The sequence below is a fragment of the Anneissia japonica genome, unplaced genomic scaffold (genome assembly GCF_011630105.1).
Source record: "Anneissia japonica isolate Jap-2015-1 unplaced genomic scaffold, ASM1163010v1 scaffold287835_len3118868_cov185, whole genome shotgun sequence".
NCBI lineage: Eukaryota > Metazoa > Echinodermata > Crinoidea > Comatulida > Comatulidae > Anneissia > Anneissia japonica.
This window is the reverse complement of record NW_022737223.1, coordinates 764,320-784,247: the sequence shown is the minus strand read 5'-3', so window position 1 is coordinate 784,247 and position 19,928 is coordinate 764,320. Positions and strand designations below refer to the sequence as shown.

General features: G+C 32.8%; 2 protein-coding genes across 2 annotated transcripts in view; one reads left to right on the top strand and one right to left on the bottom strand.

The window, feature by feature from the left end:
* The window catches only part of LOC117117106 (sorting nexin-21-like), a 28,843-nt gene extending 15,464 nt beyond the window's left edge, over positions 1–13,379 (bottom strand). The window contains exon 1 of the mRNA XM_033261299.1: positions 12,937–13,379. Coding sequence (XP_033117190.1) covers positions 12,937–13,234 — 298 coding nt within the window. The 5' untranslated portion in view covers positions 13,235–13,379. The remainder of the gene's footprint in view (positions 1–12,936) is intronic.
* A 70-nt stretch (positions 13,380–13,449) lies between these two features.
* LOC117117105 (WD repeat-containing protein 88-like) overlaps positions 13,450–19,928 on the top strand; it is a 14,783-nt gene continuing 8,304 nt past the window's right edge. The window contains exons 1-4 of the mRNA XM_033261298.1: positions 13,450–13,670; positions 14,321–14,431; positions 14,984–15,133; positions 16,117–16,255. Coding sequence (XP_033117189.1) covers positions 13,566–13,670; positions 14,321–14,431; positions 14,984–15,133; positions 16,117–16,255 — 505 coding nt within the window. The 5' untranslated portion in view covers positions 13,450–13,565. The remainder of the gene's footprint in view (positions 13,671–14,320; positions 14,432–14,983; positions 15,134–16,116; positions 16,256–19,928) is intronic.

Here is a 19,928-nt window from a genome sequence, read left to right as displayed (position 1 = left end):
TTTTTAAAAATCCTTTAAGAAATGATTAAATTTTGATATTCTTAAAAGAAATAATTAAATTTTGATATTCTTAAAAAAAAAAAAAAAACGGTAGAAAACTATAAAGCTCTGTACAGATTATCAAATTTTCTTTGACAAAATACTTAGAAGCCCCATGGGCTTAATCTTGAGAAGAAGCCCATCTCGAAAAGAAGCCACCACTTTAGTTTGCAAAAGTAATCTTGAAAAGAAGCCCATCTCATGTATAAATCTGATGTATAAATCTACAGTTCCACTCCACGAAAAGATAATTAAAAATTGTACTAACCAACTCTAAGTTCATGGGCATTTTAATAAGCTATATAAGCATCGCGAAATGTTATTTTATAATCATGGTCACTGACGATGTTTCCCTTAACGCCTCCAGCATTTTCCTTTCAGTTCTAAAATTAGACCATCCATCCTCTAGCTCTTTTGTAGATTGTAAATCAATTCAACGTTTGATCTTTTAATATTAAATCATAAATTAATAGTAATATTAATTTCATAATCTGTTGAATTGAAAATGTATTCATTTAATTCATAATTTCCAACAAGTCATTAGTGATTTTGTATTTCATAACAATAAACTTTTAATTGAATAATTTTTTTAAATTATTTTTTTAGTAAATTTTCCGTATGTTATAATAATGAACATTTATTAAAGGGTTATGGTGTCTATAAAGTCATAAAAACACTGTAGAATTAAGGTATAATTTATAAAAGATAAAGAACTGTTTAAAAAAAATAATATTAAATTACATATCCAACAATTCATATAAAATAAAAATATGGGCATATTAACAGAGGGGTAGCGCATTTACTCAATGTTGACTGTTTACAGTTAACTTTTTGAATCTCTTACTAAAAAATTCCATTCTAAACTGAAGCACCTTCACCAATCTCCCTCTGCCCTATTTTAAGTTTTGGACCATCTCATGATATACTATTATTAACATGTAAAGAATTATTAACATTAATAACGCATCTAAAATGAAGTGGAGCAATAGCTTGGTTAATATATGCGGTGTCTTCCCAGGGGTCATAGGTTGAAATCCTGCAGGCTTTTTTTTTCCTCACCAGTAATACCAAAGCCTCATGTTGAGACTTGGTTTGTAAATTATCAGATTCTACTGCTACTTATGAATGATATGAATAAATGAATGAATAAATGAAATTACAAAAGGAATGGAATGAATTAATTAATAAATAAATAAATCAGAAATGAATTAATTGATGGCTAAATGAATGAATTCATGAATGAAATAAATGAATGATTAAATGAATACACAACTGAATGAATGATGAAAAATGAATAAATAATAAACAAATACATGAATGAATGGAAAAATGAATGAATAAATAAATAACTGTATGATTGAATGAATGAATAAATAATGAATGATGAAAGAATGTATGAATGGACAAACAAATAATAAATGAATGAATAAATAAATTAAAGAATTGATGGATAAGTAATGAATGAATGAATGAATTTATGAATGTAATAAATAAATAATTAATGAATGAATAAATGAAGGGAAATGGATAAGACACTTACTTGAAAATCCGCAGAGGAACAGATTTTTAAAGAACAGTCGTACACGATACATTGAAACTGCTATAGTACAACGGTCCACAAAAAAAATATTACAATGCTTCAAGCTCAGAAGCTGATAGGGACACCGATCAATAGTCAATCAATTGATCAATCAATCAATCACAACCAATACTGAATAGTCCAATCAAAAATTGATGATAGAAAATTAATTCTATTTTTGAAGTCAACAGTTTCAGCAATAGTCCTTTCTCCTTCTGGTATCCCCTATTAATATTCCATGTATGCACAGTACGTTTAAAGAAACCTTTCTGCATGCCAGATTTTTACAAATCTTCTTAAAAACAATGATGCTGTCCTCGATATTTTCAAACTTTTTTTTCAAACTATATTAAATTAGCACTTCCTACTAACACAAACATGAGGCTAAATATACTCAGACGTGATCTCATTAGGCATCCTCGTTCAAGCTACAGTATATACCCTCGCGGTCCCGTTCCCACGACCGTATTAACTTAAGCCACAGCCAAACCATTTATATACACGCATACTGTCAAGTCAGGATAGAAGTTTTTTAACTGCGATTTTGTTGATCAGGGGAGTTTCCTCTCATTGGGTGATGACATCAGAAATGCAAATTAGGTGGCAGGAAGAATTTCATCAGAAGTCACCAGGACGTGGACAAGGGTACGGTAGTAACTGATACGAAAATGCTGATGGGACATCATGTCCCCTTGTTTTGAATAAATACTATGGGGGTTTTTTTTGTACTGTGATACAGTCATTTTCTTATAATTATTTCACACAACTTCTTCAATGTTGTACGTAAAAAAGAAAAATTCATTTAAAAAAAAAGAAGATATTAGTGTGTTTTTTTTGTATAATAAATTGAAAACATTTAAGCTTTAAAATTATTCACCTAGATTTTAACAAAACAAAATTAACATATTATAAGATGATAATTATGCCTTCTGATTATGATTCAATTACCATGTATGGACAGCAAATCTAACTAAAACAATTATTCTTGAATTTCTTAGAAATAAATAACAAGAAAAATAACAAATGGAGAAATTACATACAGACAGCAAAAGATATGAAGATGGGAGAAGATTTATTATACTTCTGAATCACTAGATTTGGAGAGCATCAAAATCGTAGTCTTTTATCCTGATAATGTGCAGAGAAATCAGACTAAAATGTAAGAAATAATCCAGATTTTGTTTTACGTCATCCTAAGAAAATAATACTGAAAAAAATTATAGAAGCTTCAAGTTTATCAAGAATATTCACGTGAAACGGAATTTGATTAAGCCTGCTGCACACAAGAGCAAAGTCACGAATGACATTTGGCGTAATAAAGCACATAGCTCTTGATTTTGAAGTGGACTTTTGAACTACTTTTGGCATTTGTTGGCATTCATGGAAAATGTCCATTGTGTTTGGTAAATTTCCATCAAATAGGTAAATGCAGCAATCTCTTATGGCTCGTGCATGCGTTATTACCTTAATGCTACCTGTTACGCTAACTTGCACATAATTAAAATGCTAGCTCGGGATATTCGGATACATTAGGGTGATGAACAAAATTTATTTATAACAATGATGTTATTAAATGAAATTAAAAAAATGATGAACAAATTAAATTTGTTCATCTCACAAGAGTTTAAAAAAACCATTTCAAATGCACAGTACAGTATGTGCTTAATTTAATGCCATGAATGTCATTTGGTGTAAGCAGATACTGTAGCTATCGTGTGCGGCAGTCTTTATTTGTTCATCTGTCGATCAGTTCAATATCTCTATTTACAGTACTGTATAATTTAATCCATCCACCTATCAATCCATTTGTCTATCCATACACCTTTTATATATATGCATAATATGAAGCTAACTCATAGCTTGGCTAATGATTCCAACTAATCCACATCATAAATTGTATAGCAAAAATGATATACTCAATGGATTAGCAAATTAATCCTTACAATGCACATTAGAGGAATCTACCACAGTGCATATAAAGTTGAACTTTGTATATAATCGTTTAATATTGCTAGTGGCGAAAGCGGTTGGCGCAGCTATTGCGTTTTAGTCTCTCAACCCCCGAGTTTTAGGGTTTGAACCTTTGCTGTGCATTTCGCTTGTGTTCCTACATTTGTCTCTCTCCACCTAGAAGTATAAATGTGTTAGTATAAATGTGTTCCTGGTTGAAACTGTGAGGTTAAAAAGGCGGCGTGGAAAGGAACTGGCCACTCCACCAGACAATGTCGAGGCTTAGTATGATCGGCTAACAGCTCATTTCCCTATGTTTAGTATTGTATACAGGGCTCACCTAATATCCTTTGTCAGGAATTTTGACAGAGATAAATCATTAACTTTAGAAATTAATTGCTCCAGATATAAAAAAAAAAAAAAAAAAAAAATTAAAATTTCATTTAAATGCTTTTATGTAATTAATTGTTTTTCAAATTTCTTTCTTGTATAAAGTGAAATGTTGATATCTAAAATACAACAAAGATACAGTACTATTCAAATTGAGGTAAACATATTTGCCAAAAATGAAAACAACGAATGAATGGATGCAAAGAAAAACCCATGCATTTCAGAAAAATTAATTTGACTTTATTCAGATCATGAAATGCCCTAAACATTAAAGCAAGACTTTTATTATACCTTGTTTAGCGATCCCGCAAATATTGATGATTTCGAATAAAATTAAAATTTTATTTTTGGCCAATTAGCACACCCGCTGCCACGAAAAATGGAAAAGACCTCTGCTGCCTTGAAATCTCCAAAGATAAGATGTATATTTTTCCTTATATAAATTTGAAGCATTTAAACAATCCTATTTTACATTCACCAATACATTTTATTTTTATTTTCTCCTCAATCTGCATGTTTTTGGCAAAATTATTTGCTAAATAAGAAAACAAAATTTTATTTTTATTGTTATTCCACCCTCCTCGGATGATCTTTAAAAAAATAAATACGCGAAACGAGGAATAAAAAAAAGTCTCGCCTTACAGTAAAATATTTTGCTTGAGCTTTTTATTAATGTACTATGTACTTGTCAGGTTAAATAAAAAAATGAAATTAAATTAAATGTGGGTTTATTTATTTCTTTACAATTCAGATAGAAATGTACTGTCAACAAGCATTGTTATTGAATAAAGTTAAAAATGAATATCTGAAGATACTGTCATTAGCAAGTTTAAAAAGTATGTTTTTACTTAGGTTTCAATTTAAAATTAGAATGAGAAAAATTTTCCTCGCTAATTATAAAATGCATATATGAATTAAGGTTTCTATATTCTTAGCTTGGGCTTCTTTTAAAGGGCCAATTTAAAAATTGACTGGTGCCAGTAATTAAGTTACAAATTCTTGAAGCAAACGTCTATAAATGAGCAAAAACAAAATTATTTAAATCCTTGTAACACTGGAAGTTGTTGACTTTACTTCAATTGAATTTTGAGGTGGTTTTCCCCTTGCTTTACCAAAGACATAAGCATTTAATTTTGTTTAGGATATTAAACAAGATACACTGAATTTTTATTTTGATGTCATTTTTAGTGTCGTTTTTAAAAAAAAGTTTTAATGATATTAAAATTAATAATTATTAAAGGATGTTTAGTGTGTGTATTAGCTAATCTGTAAATGCAATGAGGTCGTAACTAATTTGTATAATGCGATTTACGCACATCACGGTGCAAGGATACAATAATGCGCACTCGATTGCTATTGACTTTTAACTTAATTGTAAAGAAACAAGGTTGTACACAACCTTTGTAATGTTAAAGGGTATTTTTCAATAATAAAATTTGAAAGTGAAATATTAAAGTCATTTAACCAGAAAATTATGAAATTCATAATTAATGACATATTAATGTAATTTAAAAATGTATAAACTTGAAAATTATTGTCTTATTACGTAACTTTCTCATCCAACAGTAAGTAAATCTGCCTATACCAGACAGAAAGATGAGTTTGAGTTACTGTACGCCAATGTTGATTACTGTAGGTTGTAGTTTAGCATACTGTGGCTACCGTAATTACTTTTTTTTTAAATGGGTGCATACATAAGAACTAATAGAGAAATTACATAAAGATAGCATAAGAGTTGTAGAGTGAATACAAGAGAAACATTATATTTAGTAAACATTAAATAATCAAGACACTGACAATGTTGTTTTTTGGATTATGTAATAATTTATATTACAGTATTTGATTTATGAGTAAATATTGTATTTATTCAGTGAAACGCCCCAGGCATTTATTGTTGAGAATGGTTTTTGAGGGGGCGCTTATTTGAGGGAGACATGCATTCAAGGGAGGCGTTAATTTTTGTTGGTGTAAAATGGATAAGTATGTATACTCATATAAATGCCCTTTAATATCACTGTAAATGTTGAACTACCGTGCAACACATAGTTACCATCACATGTTTTATGCATGATCATAAAGGCATGTCGATCCCAAAAAGTTAATGTAGTAGAACTTTTAAACAGAATGTGTTGAGAATGATGTTGCTTCCATTAGATTTGTTTACAGTCATGTTTAGGAGGGGGGTGGGGTGCAGGGCCTTTTATTCCAAATGAGGCTCTAAAGAGGGCGTACATTCAAGGGGGCAGGGGGCGTTTAATAAAAGCAGGGAGTTTATTCAAATGAATACGGTATCTAATTTAACTGACTATGACTGACTTAAAGTTGGTGCCACTAATAACTAGAGATGTAGACAGCAAAAACGAAACTGAAAGTTTTCTAAATTGTCATAAGTAATTTGGAAACAACTACTTACAATGATTCTTCCTATAATTTAACAGCTTATGACATTAAAAATAAAATACCCTTGCTCTATTCCCGCCCAACTCTTACTGAAGGGAAGTTTCTAGAAAATGATAATGAAGATCGTGTTCAAGAGATCCTTTGGCTTTGCCTTGGAGGATGCCAAGAAGGTTGTCATCTAAGGATGTACAATTAATTTGTCAAGGGCTTTTTAATACGAAATCAGCAGATTGTAAACATTGAAGAGATGATATATTGTTGTTTTAGTAGCTGATTTTATCTCAAGTATCATAAGTCATCCTAGATTTATATCTTTTATTACATGTTTTTGTCAATATTATGGTCAAATTTTATCATTATGACCATCTTCTTGATAACTTCCATATGGTTAAATTTAGGTATATTTAAGGTTTTTACTTAATTTTATAAAATAATTTTGGGGACTGAAATTACTATAGCAGGGGCTATTGTACTAATGTACAAGATAGGTATGAGATGATCATGAGATAAATATGAGATGTGTATGAAATGAGTATGCACCAAATCAACGAACTATTCAGAAACTAATTCTTATTACAAAATACACTGAAGTGGCAAACAATGAAAAGGTCAATCTGATAGAACAAACTTTTAAAAGAAGAAAAAATTAGTATCGTGAGATGTGCACAAGATAAATATGCGTTGAAAATTAGACAACTATAGATGAGTATGAGATAAGAATGAGATTAGCATGAATTGTACATACAGTAAGACAAGTATACTTTGGTATTTATGCTACAATGAGATAGGCATGAGGGAAGCAGGCCTGGAGGCAAGTACAAACAATGGCGTATCTATGGGAGGGTGCGGGGAGGGGGGCACCCTCCCAAGATTTCAAGATTTCTAGACTTCTAGATACGCCACTGAGTATAAATATAAGATGGATAAGCTGGATATGAGACAAATATACAACAAATGTGAGAAAGTATGAGATAACCGGTAGTATGAGTTAAGCAAGAGCATTAATGCATATGATGAGTATGAGATCATTATCATGATGATGACATAACTACAGGATGAATAGAATAATAAGTACGAGTTATATTATCTCATTATAATAATTATCTCATTATTTATGAGATAATGACAATGATGACTATGAGTATGAGATGAGTCTGCTGAACTTTTTCCAATCCTAACCATAATCTTTTGCAAAATCTTGTCATTAATTTTTGCCTATCTTTTCCCCATCTAACTTTCTTCATGCAATAGTTTGAAATAAGACAGGGACTGTTAACAAAAACAAGAACAACAGCTGTTGGCTCACATATAAGAAATAGTTGTACACAATAATCCAATTATTCAGATTTTGATTTAAATATAGGTGTGGTCTCGCTGGCACTTCCTACTGCGTTTCCGTAAGACATTCTCTCGATCCATAACAATTAACAACCTCATTGAAACATACAATTTAATGAGGACTAACCCACCCACTTTTTTACATGTGATAGCATAGAATCTTGTCCTTACAATGAACTTTGTAGTGAAATTGCTGTTTTCCACAGATTACAATACCACTGCACTATTCACCTATACAAACTTCTAACGTTTTGCCCACATCCTAGCTAACAGTAACAATATTACATTATAATATAATGTAATATTGTTGGTGTTAAAAAACATTTTTTGTAGAATCATAAGTACGTACTTATAACCTAATTTGACAACGTCATAACGTTTCAACATTTGTTGTATGAACATTAGTTTATGAAATACTATGCTATAGTATAAGAATGTTATAATAACGTTACAGATTGGTGTTTCATGAATGTCATAGGAACGTTTTGTGTTTGCTGCGATGTTAGTACCTTAATGGGTATATACATTGCAATCATCACAAAAATCACAAACCTTCTAAATAAGCATCATAACAATTATTGTTCTAAATAAAATAGATTTTCATCACTACAATCCTTGGGAAACAGTTACTAACTAAAGGGGGGGGGGTTGCACGTATTTGTTTTATGGTATGCCATATTTCAATACAAGCAATTGTGTGTATTAAAACTTTAAAATGTAGGGGAAAATTCCCCTCGTTCTCCCTTCTCCCTTTTGTATCCGCTCCTGGTTGGGACACATTCAATTTAAATAATAATTTAGTTCCCATTTGAAAAGCCAATAAACTAATACACAGTGTGATATCACAATGCCCTCCGACCAACCAAAAAAAAAAATCAAAATAAATAAAAACAGGCTTAGGTCTAGCCATCGCTTTAAAACCGGTACATAGCTTGACATTTTCAGCTCTGTTACGGTTTTAAAAGGCCAACCATAAACAAAATATTTTCCCCCTTTTTTCCATCAAAGTTTACTTCGATTGTATTACATAGAGGGCGCTTGTTTGGACATTTTTTCATAGCCACAGTATGGTTTTGCTTGACCTGACCTATACAAACTTCTAACGTTTTGCCCACATCCTAGCTAACAGTAACAATATTACATTATAATATAATGTAATATTGTTGGTGTTAAAAAACATTTTTTGTAGAATCATAAGTACGTACTTATAACCTAATTTGACAACGTCATAACGTTTCAACATTTGTTGTATGAACATTAGTTTATGAAATACTATGCTATAGTATAAGAATGTTATAATAACGTTACAGATTGGTGTTTCATGAATGTCATAGGAACGTTTTGTGTTTGCTGCGATGTTAGTACCTTAATGGGTATATACATTGCAATCATCACAAAAATCACAAACCTTCTAAATAAGCATCATAACAATTATTGTTCTAAATAAAATAGATTTTCATCACTACAATCCTTGGGAAACAGTTACTAACTAAAGGGGGGGGGGTTGCACGTATTTGTTTTATGGTATGCCATATTTCAATACAAGCAATTGTGTGTATTAAAACTTTAAAATGTAGGGGAAAATTCCCCTCGTTCTCCCTTTTCCCTTTTGTATCCGCTCCTGGTTGGGACACATTCAATTTAAATAATAATTTAGTTCCCATTTGAAAAGCCAATAAACTAATACACAGTGTGATATCACAATGCCCTCCGACCAACCAAAAAAAAAAATCAAAATAAATAAAAACAGGCTTAGGTCTAGCCATCGCTTTAAAACCGGTACATAGCTTGACATTTTCAGCTCTGTTACGGTTTTAAAAGGCCAACCATAAACAAAATATTTTCCCCTTTTTTTCCATCAAAGTTTACTTCGATTGTATTACATAGAGGGCGCTTGTTTGGACATTTTTTCATAGCCACAGTATGGTTTTGCTTGACCTGCCCGTGCGTGATCGTGTGGATCGGATCAACACATATTATTTTATGTTTCAAAGCCAAATACATAAGTCTTTATTATTAAAACTGATAATATTTTTGTTAAATTTATTTTAATATACACTTAGTATTTAATTCGTCATTACTTGGAATATTTTTGGTTTGGCAAGTTTGCCATCGTTTCATTGTGGTGCATACAAGTAACTAGGCTCGAGCCCTTAGGCCAGGGTTTTCATAATAGGGATTGCATTTTCAGGCCTATCCTATTTCAGGTAGGCCTACTACTAAAAAAAAAAAAAAAAAAAAAATCCAACAGACCGAACTTGATTTTTTCCATTTAAGGCCAACACAACAATTTTTTTTTTGGTCTAACATTAACAAGGACAAGGAAATGAAAATGGGAAAAAAAATTACAAATACTGTCTGGGCCTATGGCTACCATATGTTTCCTACTAAGACGTAGTGTTGCTTTGAACTCTAACACTACTTTATTTATGTGTATAAAACTATTCCACAGAAGCTTATAAATCACTTGCCTAAACAAAATTAGGTGTGTGTTATTTAATCCCCTACCATTTGAAAACAAGCCCTGTGAATATTTAATACATGTAGCTTACCACAAACTATGACTGATTGAAAAAAGCCTTTGAAACAAATATTTTATCCTACAACACACTTGTCACAAGCAATTTTATCAGAAATAATTAATTAGCAAATTCATAAGATTTCTGTAATATTTGGTTTATTAAGTGTTTAGTCACACATTATCAGCCACAATTTGTGTGCCATTCGGTGTCTCGGGAAAAGTCCAATTACGTATAAAAGATGAGGATGCGAGTAGAAACCAATGACTACTACTAACACACCTTTGTTTCACCTTAGACTCTATTCTCTAAGGTACTTAATTAGCATAAACGATGTTGCATTGTCATTGTGCTAATTACAGTATAGATACCGTGATTGCGACAAGTCATGGAGCAAAGTGTGATCCATTAAGATTAGCAGTGTAAAAACCTTGTCACATTCCTTAAACCACAATCAAGATTGATAAGTCATAATACTGTAGTAGAAATAATATCATTCTCTATTACATTCTGTTCATATAAACAAATTAAAAATTTCAAATCATGGTTACTTACCAAAATTATGCAAGAAAAACAAACAACAGAAAAAGCAAGGAACTTGATTAATAATATAACAAGGCAACTATTAATTTACGCTCTGAAGGAAAAAGGTTTTCTGATATGTTGTACAATTGATTTTTCAAAGACACAAAATGGGTGTTTTACAAGAAAACTTGGAAGGGTTAATGAGATACAGATATTGGAAAAAATGACTGTGTTGTCTATAATACTACTGTAAAACTCTGCAAATAAGACTGACAATTTCTCAAAATGCAATAAAAATGACATTAATCATTCATTTAAAACTAGAAGCTGAAGCATGGAAGTACAAACATCTTTATTATACCTCTACATTTGAAAAAATACAATACTGTACAGTAAGGTAAAACAATCAGAGTGATACGGAAATTACTGCACATGCAACCACTTTCACTTTCCGCAGAGTATTTACAGGTAGTTGTTCAACAGTCACAGTACATTATAAACAGGCCAACATATTTATTTATTTTATTAATATTATTTATTCTCATACAAAACAGCAATAAATTGCCATGAACAGGATTGTAAAAAGTGATATTATTTATACATTAGTAATGTCATATTGCAATATCACACACTCCTTTTATACAGAGTGGAAATAGAAAAGATATCATTGACAGAAAGTTACAGTAGGTTACTTAAATTTACCGAATCACAGTCAATCAAAAAACAACAAGGTCAGGATGTTTATATTTTAAAAGGTATCAATGAATCAACACAGCCCTGCCTAGACCTAAAAACAAAAATTAATAATGTAGTACATGGATAATTTTCAAAGGTTTACTGTACACCTGTTTAGTATAAATCTCATATATTTAATGTTGGCACAAAATTAATTTTAATGGAGAAATATTTGAACATGTATCATGCTATATGGAGAGGTCAAAGGTTAAATATACTACTATGTGGAGTATCTGTCTATTCATGATGTTTGTTATCAAAACCATGCATCTTGATATTAAGGAACTAAAACTTTGACATGTTCTTATCTGATGTAGACTTTCTGCTCGGATGCTTGAATGATGTCTTCAAAATAAATCAATTCATGATGTGATCTTTAGATAAGAAATCATGAGGCTATCAAAAAAAAACTGAAATCGCTGTTAGGCTAAGCTTATGTTGCCCTTGCGGATCCACTCATATCAACTTTCACACACGCGCCATCACCGAGATGTGCAAGCGACTAGGCAGAGTGATCTCACTTCCACCTGCAATATTAGCTATACTTTGCCATGCAACACTACCACAAGAAGAAAACATAGAAAAGGAAAAGAAAAGATTAAATAGAAAGGAGAGATAAACTCTGACATGATGAAATGAATAGAAAGAAAAAGAAATGAAAAAGAAAAGATAAGATGAAAATAAATCAAAAGTAAAGAAAACAATAAAATGAAAAGGAAAAGAAAAAGAAAAATTTCAATGAATAAAGGAAAATAATAGAAATAAAGAGAAGGAAAAATGAAAAGATATTACCAAGAATAAAAGTAGATTAAAAAAAAAGAAAAAAAGAAAACCTATCCCTAACCTCAACTCCAGTCTTATTATCTATTCTTAATGTTAAGTTTAGGGTGGAGTACTAAAGTGCATTATCGCCAAAAAATTGATAAATATTAATTATTATATAACAAAAAACAGTTTTAGAAGACACTGTAATTAAGCACCAAATTGGCTGGAAGAAGGTAACAAGCCCCATTTTACCATATTGACCCCTCTCTGGCAGGTTTGTGCTTCAACCTGTAACCATCACCCCACCCCTACTTAAGGCGCAACCTACAGTATGGCGTCACAGCCTGCTACTACTAGATAATAGATAAGACAATTACCTAGGCAGTCTACCCTTTAGGCTAATTGAATTAATTATAGTCTATCAGTATCAATACGGTATGCCTTTATAACATATGCCTAGCTATAGACTATAGAATATCATAGACATACAGAAGAACTAGAAGGGAGTTGTTATCAACTCCTACCTGTAGCTATAAATATCATAGCCATAGCAGGGAGTTGTTGTCAACTCCCTGGACATATCAAAGGTAGGGACTAGGACTAGCCTAGGCTAGCTTAATTAACAAATTAATCATCATTTTGTGAAAGTGGATACTGTAATTAAGCTCATATATTTTTTTTATCTATTCTAATTACCTTTATTCTCAGTATCATCTTGGACTGTCTGAAATCCAAGAACAGCTGTTTCATTCTTTGATCCTTCTTCTCTACACTGAAAAGAATCGGAATCTCTCGGTTTGTTTCTAGCCCAGACAATACCATCATCGCCGCCTGCAGCGGTCGAGGAGTATGATGGGTCATTCTCCCCGTGTAAGGTTAGCCTTCCAGTAAACTCAAGCTCGAAGACATCATCCTCAAGTTCGCTCTCTGATGCAGAGCTTACCGGATCGTCGATCTTAATATCACATGCAACTTTCTTTAATTTTGAAGCCATTTTGAAGATAAAATTAAATATGTAGTCATATTTTAATTCTGAACTAACACAAATTTAGTCCGAATTCAGAGAGACACCACCCCAGCACTCACTTTTAGCAAACGATCTTCCATTTTACAATTACTATTTTGATGACATACATCGCATCCATTAAAAATCGTCTATTCAATAAACAAACATGTCGTGAACGGATCCGATATTTTATCGAGGGCGGTATTTAAGTGAAGTTGTTTACAGTTGCCTGGTCACAATTTTATTAGCCTAGGGCCTAGGCTTTAGATGAGTGTTTTTTATGTTACAGGTTTACAATTCTTTCCGATAATTCAAAGTTATGACACAACTCGAAATTGACCCGTTAGCTCTGGAAATCACAAATGAGTTGAATGAAGAAAAGCGGTGCAAAACCGGAACATGGGAGCATGAAAATTTAGCTCAGGTCTGTGCATAACATAAAAGTTGATTTTCGCTGCGATGCAACCCACTCTCTACCTTCTGTCCCTCCTAACTCTGAATCCTTTTGATGAATCTTCCTTGGCCTGGTGGGGCTGGGTAGGCTACTAGAGTAGTACCATGGGCCCTAGATATCTAGGCCTAAGAGGCTGTATTATTATTACCATTATGTCCTGCAGAAGGACTAGGCTTATATTACTTTTATTATAATTATTATTATTTTATGTTTTTTGATTTATTTTCGTGAACGTCATAATAATATAATAATAATTAATATAGGGCCTAGGCTAATTCTTTATTTGCCCTCGTATATGTATGCCTTCAGGCTGGGTCCCCGGGGACCTGCGGCTGCCATAGCTCGGCGCCAAATACCCCACATACTCTACAACATCAAACGGATACAGACTGATACATACATGGTCCTTAAATCGCCTAACTCTCCTGAGAGGGTTATTCGAGGAGCTGAGCGTTTTTGTTATCATAAAAGACCCGAATTCAATACTCGATGCAGAGCTGGGTATCGAACCTGGGCCCTGGTGTGCAAGAGCCATGAACCATACCAATTAACCAAACGCTCAGTTCTCTCTGCAATTTAATAATACTGCAATTGTAGACAAGTTTGCTTTGTTTTTACAGTTGCGTTACAAAGTCCTGCGTGGACATCTGGAGGGTATTAATTCTGCCAAGTTTTGCAAAAATGACTCTTGTCTCGTTACAGCATCAGATGATAAATCATGTGCATTGTGGGTAGGTTGAATTAAACTGCTTTCCATTGTATATGAACACATCGAGTAATAAGCCCCATTTTAACAAAACAGCGTTGAACTATATATTAATTAAAGTAAAGGATAAATTTTTAAAATTATTTTTAATGAGGATGGTAATTAGGAGGATAATATATGACAAATCATTTTGAAAGCAATGGTAATAATAATGATTATGATATTTATGATGTATGATGATGATGATGATGATGATGATGATGATATTTATGATGTTTATATTGATAATAATGATAAGAAAAGTCTGATCAGAACAGCAGCTACTAATTTTCGATTATCCAAAACTGACCACTTTTGCTATGGAGTCCAGGAGAAGAAACTTCTAATGTTGGAGATATTATAAAAAAATAGATGTATAAAAGAGACAGCCCTGGTAGAGACTGGAACCATCGCAAATATGCCATGAGCAAGTATGATGAAAAAACCTAAGTAAGTAAGTAAGATAGTAATAATGATTTTGGAGATTGTGATAAAATTTAATGCACCTTTGATTTTGATTTTATTATACCTTCTGTAGAATACTTCCACAGGTGACAAATTGCAGAAATATGAAGGTGCAACTATGCAAATTAGCCAATGCCACCTGTCTTCTGATGACAGACTATTAGCTGGTGCATGCTGGGATAAGAATCTGTATGTATGGGATTCGGAAACTGGCCAAATATTGGTGAGTTATTTTATATGGGTAACGTATCTGCTTGTGGTCGATAAGCCGGGGACTCACAGCGTCGTACGACAGTCGTACGGCCAAAACGCAACGAATCCAACGCGACTCTCTGTGAGCGCTAGACAATGCAATGCCACCTGCTGATTGGCGGTGGTAGTCTGAACGAATCGTCATTAAAAACGATCCGTTTCCCACACATTTTGCATTGTGTTCTTCATAGAATCGCGTCAGCCGGCAACCGTTGGGCGTAATCAGTGCCCGGCTTTATACTCTTATTTACTGCAGACACATACTTGCCAAATTAGCTCATTTTGTGTCTACCGGTATACACAAAGCAAATTACTTTTCTTAATTTGTGAAAGCATACGACTTAAAAAGAAAAAATGTAATATTCTGACAGCCAAAAGCAAATACGAAATTTGTCACGTACAGGAGGGAAATTAGATAAACATAACATAAAAAATAAACATATAAATATGTAATTAAAAATATATATGGGAAAATACAAACATATAAGACTAAACATTTTTTGAAATATTCTTATGTTACAGAATACCATATTATTAATGAAAATATCAATCGTTACAAAAAAGGAATCATATAAGCTTGACTTGTTTTAGAGAAACCACATTACATTAAAAGCTAATAAAATAAACTGTTATTGCTTTGCTCTAAGCATTCCCCTCATAAAATTTAGTTAAAATATACATGATTTAGTATAAAAGAATATAAATAATTGTTTAATGAATTCTAGTTTATCGTTTGCAACAGGGAGGACCTAGAATGTTCTCCAAACAAGGGGTGAATCCACCATTTCTGACTTTATTTTGATAAAAAAAATTGCAATTTTTACAATCAAAACTGTGGTCATGAACCTCGGTTATTCTGAATCCTCTCAATATATGCAAGAGGATGAAAGCCACTTAAAGCACAGACTGACAGCTCTTTTAGCCTCATTTCCTTACAATATTTTATATTCCCAGTGGAAAGGCTTGCATGCTGGCATCGTAATGTGTTGTGATTTCTCACATAGCAGCAACTTAATAGCATCTGCATCCGATTTAGATTTTCAACTCCACATTTGGGATGTTCGAGAAAAGTCTTCTGTTAAAAATGTTAAAGGTAAAGTATATTGTACTCTTACACCCTGTCCAGCTATCAAATTGTATTTGACAATAAATTGTTGTATGCCTATATTTATTATATTTATATGATGTGCCTATATTATGGTCATGATCTGTGATGTTATTATGACCATATTTAGGCATGTCACATGTGTTTTTTCAAATAAAATTTGGTAGTCTGGATACTAATACTAATCTATAAATTAATCATAAAATAAAAGTATATTTATGTATCTCTGCTGAAACTTGCAAGCTACAATGGTGGCAGTTAATATGCATGACCTTTATCAATACATTCCAATAATTTTAGAATGCCATTTTTAGAAAAGTGATCTTTGAAGCACATTAACACTTTTTTATGCTGATCATTTCCAATTCTCACTACTGATGTGACGTCAGTACTTTTCGTTAGTGCCTGGATATGTATATACACATGTGTGGCCACCTGCAAAACTTGATAGAAGCGGTTTGTGTTCCATTTTGTGATTTAATGGAATTTGATAGAAGCAGGGTGTGTTAAGACTAGGTTGTTGTGTGATGGCTAGCTGTTGTGAATGGTCATTGGAATGCCAACAAAATTATACGATAGATAAAATTGTCTTGATTTATGTTTGATACATAGTACCAACTCAGGCCCCAATAAAGTATTTGCATTATTGTTTGCCAATGGCTGAGGGTGAATTTTCACCAGAGGCAGTGGCACATCTAGGAGTGTGCAAGCCCCCACCCTCAAAAAAACCTTGTGCTGCCCCAGTCAACCCCCACATTGAAAATGTCCAAAGAAAAAAATCATGCTCAAGTAGTTAAAAATCACATTATTTTGTGACCTAGCGCCCCCGCCACTTGCGAGAAGGACTGGCCTCAGTCTCCTGTACGTAGGACAGGCTACAGCTAATAATTGTAATAATAGTTATAATATAATGTAATTTATCTTTCATATTTTGACTGATATTTCTTTTGTAATAATGATTGGTTGTTAAACAGTCATTAGAGACAAATTATGTCACCCTCAAATCTGACCAAAGTTCATTTTTACAACAAAATATGTTATTGTTATAGACAATCCTCTTCATCTATAAAATGATAGATTGTTAAACAGCCATCAGAAAGGTATGTTAATACGCAATAGTTTTACCCTCAAATATGACACTGGTTCTATTTTATTACTGTAAAATATGGATCCCCTGATGAACTAGGCTAGTTGGCATCACAGTTCACCTTGTCAACTCTTTGATGCTGCCCCCAGTACGAATGCTAAGATACTACTTATACATTTGGCTCTACCTAAAAATACCCCAAAAAGACCATGAAATATGTGAAACTTACTGGTCTTGTGTGGCTATCAGGAAAGGCGTCTTTAAACTAATTAGTAAATCGTTCTTGATTTCAGGCTTATATGAAGTTAGCTGTGCATAATTTCAGTAACAAGACATAAACATCCACTCACCATTTCTCACTGTAAACTACACGCCAATTTTGACTCTGCCTTTAAAGATTGTGAAATTTGCAATTACTTGTACTTGTCTTATTTTATAACCGAGGGAGTTTTGAAAGGTAAATTAGATGATAAGCCCAATATAATGTTTGTCAATTTTGTTAAATTTTGATTTTACACAGGTAGTGCGGTAGTAATAATACGAAATGAAGTAAGGGTATTTGTAGATTCATTGGTGGTAATAGGTAAGAGAGGAAATTAACAAAAATAGGACAGAGACTACACATTGATTAAATGAGAGAGTTAGGAAGGAATATAAGATGGTAGAGGATGGGCAAATGCTTTATGCTGCATAAATTGGACAGAGAGACTCCACAAATTAAGTCCTTTGGAGCTGTGGTTAAGGAATTATATTTGGATGTTTTAGTAATGCATAGGGAAAGATGGTTTAGTAATGCGGGAAAAACTGAGATGGTATGCCGATGTTGCTAAGTATTTTGAAATCATTAAAATAAAAGATATAAGGTAGATGGAAAAAGGAGGTACCAAAAGTTTTTCAGTAGGTGCCTGTCTGATATCACTTCTTTTTCCAAGGTCCTTTTTACTGTTTTTTTTCCTCAATTTTGCTATTTAATAATGTTGAAAATTGAAATAAACAGATGAAAGTGTATAAACTAAAATCAGGTTCTTTACCCCAGCAGTATCTGAAAACCTTCCCCCTTCCAGTTTGACAAATGTCAATTCCCCTTCCTCACTAGGAAATACTGAATGATGAGGAAAGATATTGAAATAGAGTCATGTTCCTTTTTATAGCTCCCCATTCCCACCTTTTCCCTAACATTTTTAGTCTGTTTTTCAGGTTGTCAAAACAGTAGCTATGCTAATTCAGACTCAATGTTGTCAGTGGTCCAACTGTCATCACACTGATGATTCAAAACATGTCAATAAATTCCTTGAAGGAGGACCTGACAATTAGCTGCCAACCTATCCAAAATATATTTAAGGAACTCGGTATAATTAGTAGGAAAGAAGAAGGAGATAATAGGAAGTGCCTTAGGCTAAGGCCCACATTTTCACAGTAGGCCTAAGTAGCTTGATAGCTCAGTTAGTGAGTGAAACGCTGTGCCTGGATGTTGCTGACTGTCGCCAGCCAGTACTTTTTCAAATTTGATGTATCATTCATTCATTATCATTATTAACAGTTATGTATTAACTAAGAGGTACTACTGTAGATGGTAATTGTTCAAAATAATCCCCTAGTGAATAGATAATCATTATAACTTTTATGCTATTAACACTCTGCCCGCCAAGGATGGAGATCTTTGTGTTTAGTAACACAACGCTTGACCGCCAAAGACAGAGATTTCCGTGTTTCAGGTTTTTTTACAGAATCCGTATGATGGGGTAATTACCGACATGTACTAACAATTTGAAAACTATATTCACTGTGGACCGTAAGTATTTCACTATTTGTTTGTTTACATTAGCGTAGAGCGGTATTGGTTTATGTTCACAAAATTGCGATTATCTCAGCTTCGTTGTGCGAAATTGTGTAAATCTAAAAAAGTGAGTCATTTTCATTTTACTGTTACGGGTCACAGATTGTGATTAGAATAAAGTGTTTTTGGTACCATTGTAAAGCTAAAATGTTTGTACTTCTTGTAGTATTCACTACATGTCAATCTGATCACATACACACTCCCAACGAGCTACAGAAACATGTTAAAATTTGCTAAAAAGTCTAGTTGGCAGTGGCTGATACTATTTTTTTCAAACCCCTGGCGGTCAGAGTGTTAATAGATAAATCACATCACATGATAAGCCACATGATAAACAATCATGCCATAAGTCACATGATGTTATTTATGTTCATACATTCGCATATTCATGACCATTGAGGCTTACCTCAAGAACACTGGCACTTCATTTTTAAGAGCCAATTAAGGTTCATCTACAAAGTACAGTGATCCAACCATTTAAAAATCCTATCAAATTGGAATAGTGGAATTCCTGTCTCTTATACACATCTAGATGTGTATAAGAGACAGAAAGTCTAGTTGGCAGTGGCTGATACTATTTTTTTCAAACCCCTGGCGGTCAGAGTGTTAATAGATAAATCACATCACATGATAAGCCACATGATAAACAATCATGCCATAAGTCACATGATGTTATTTATGTTCATACATTCGCATATTCATGACCATTGAGGCTGACCTCAAGAACACTGGCACTT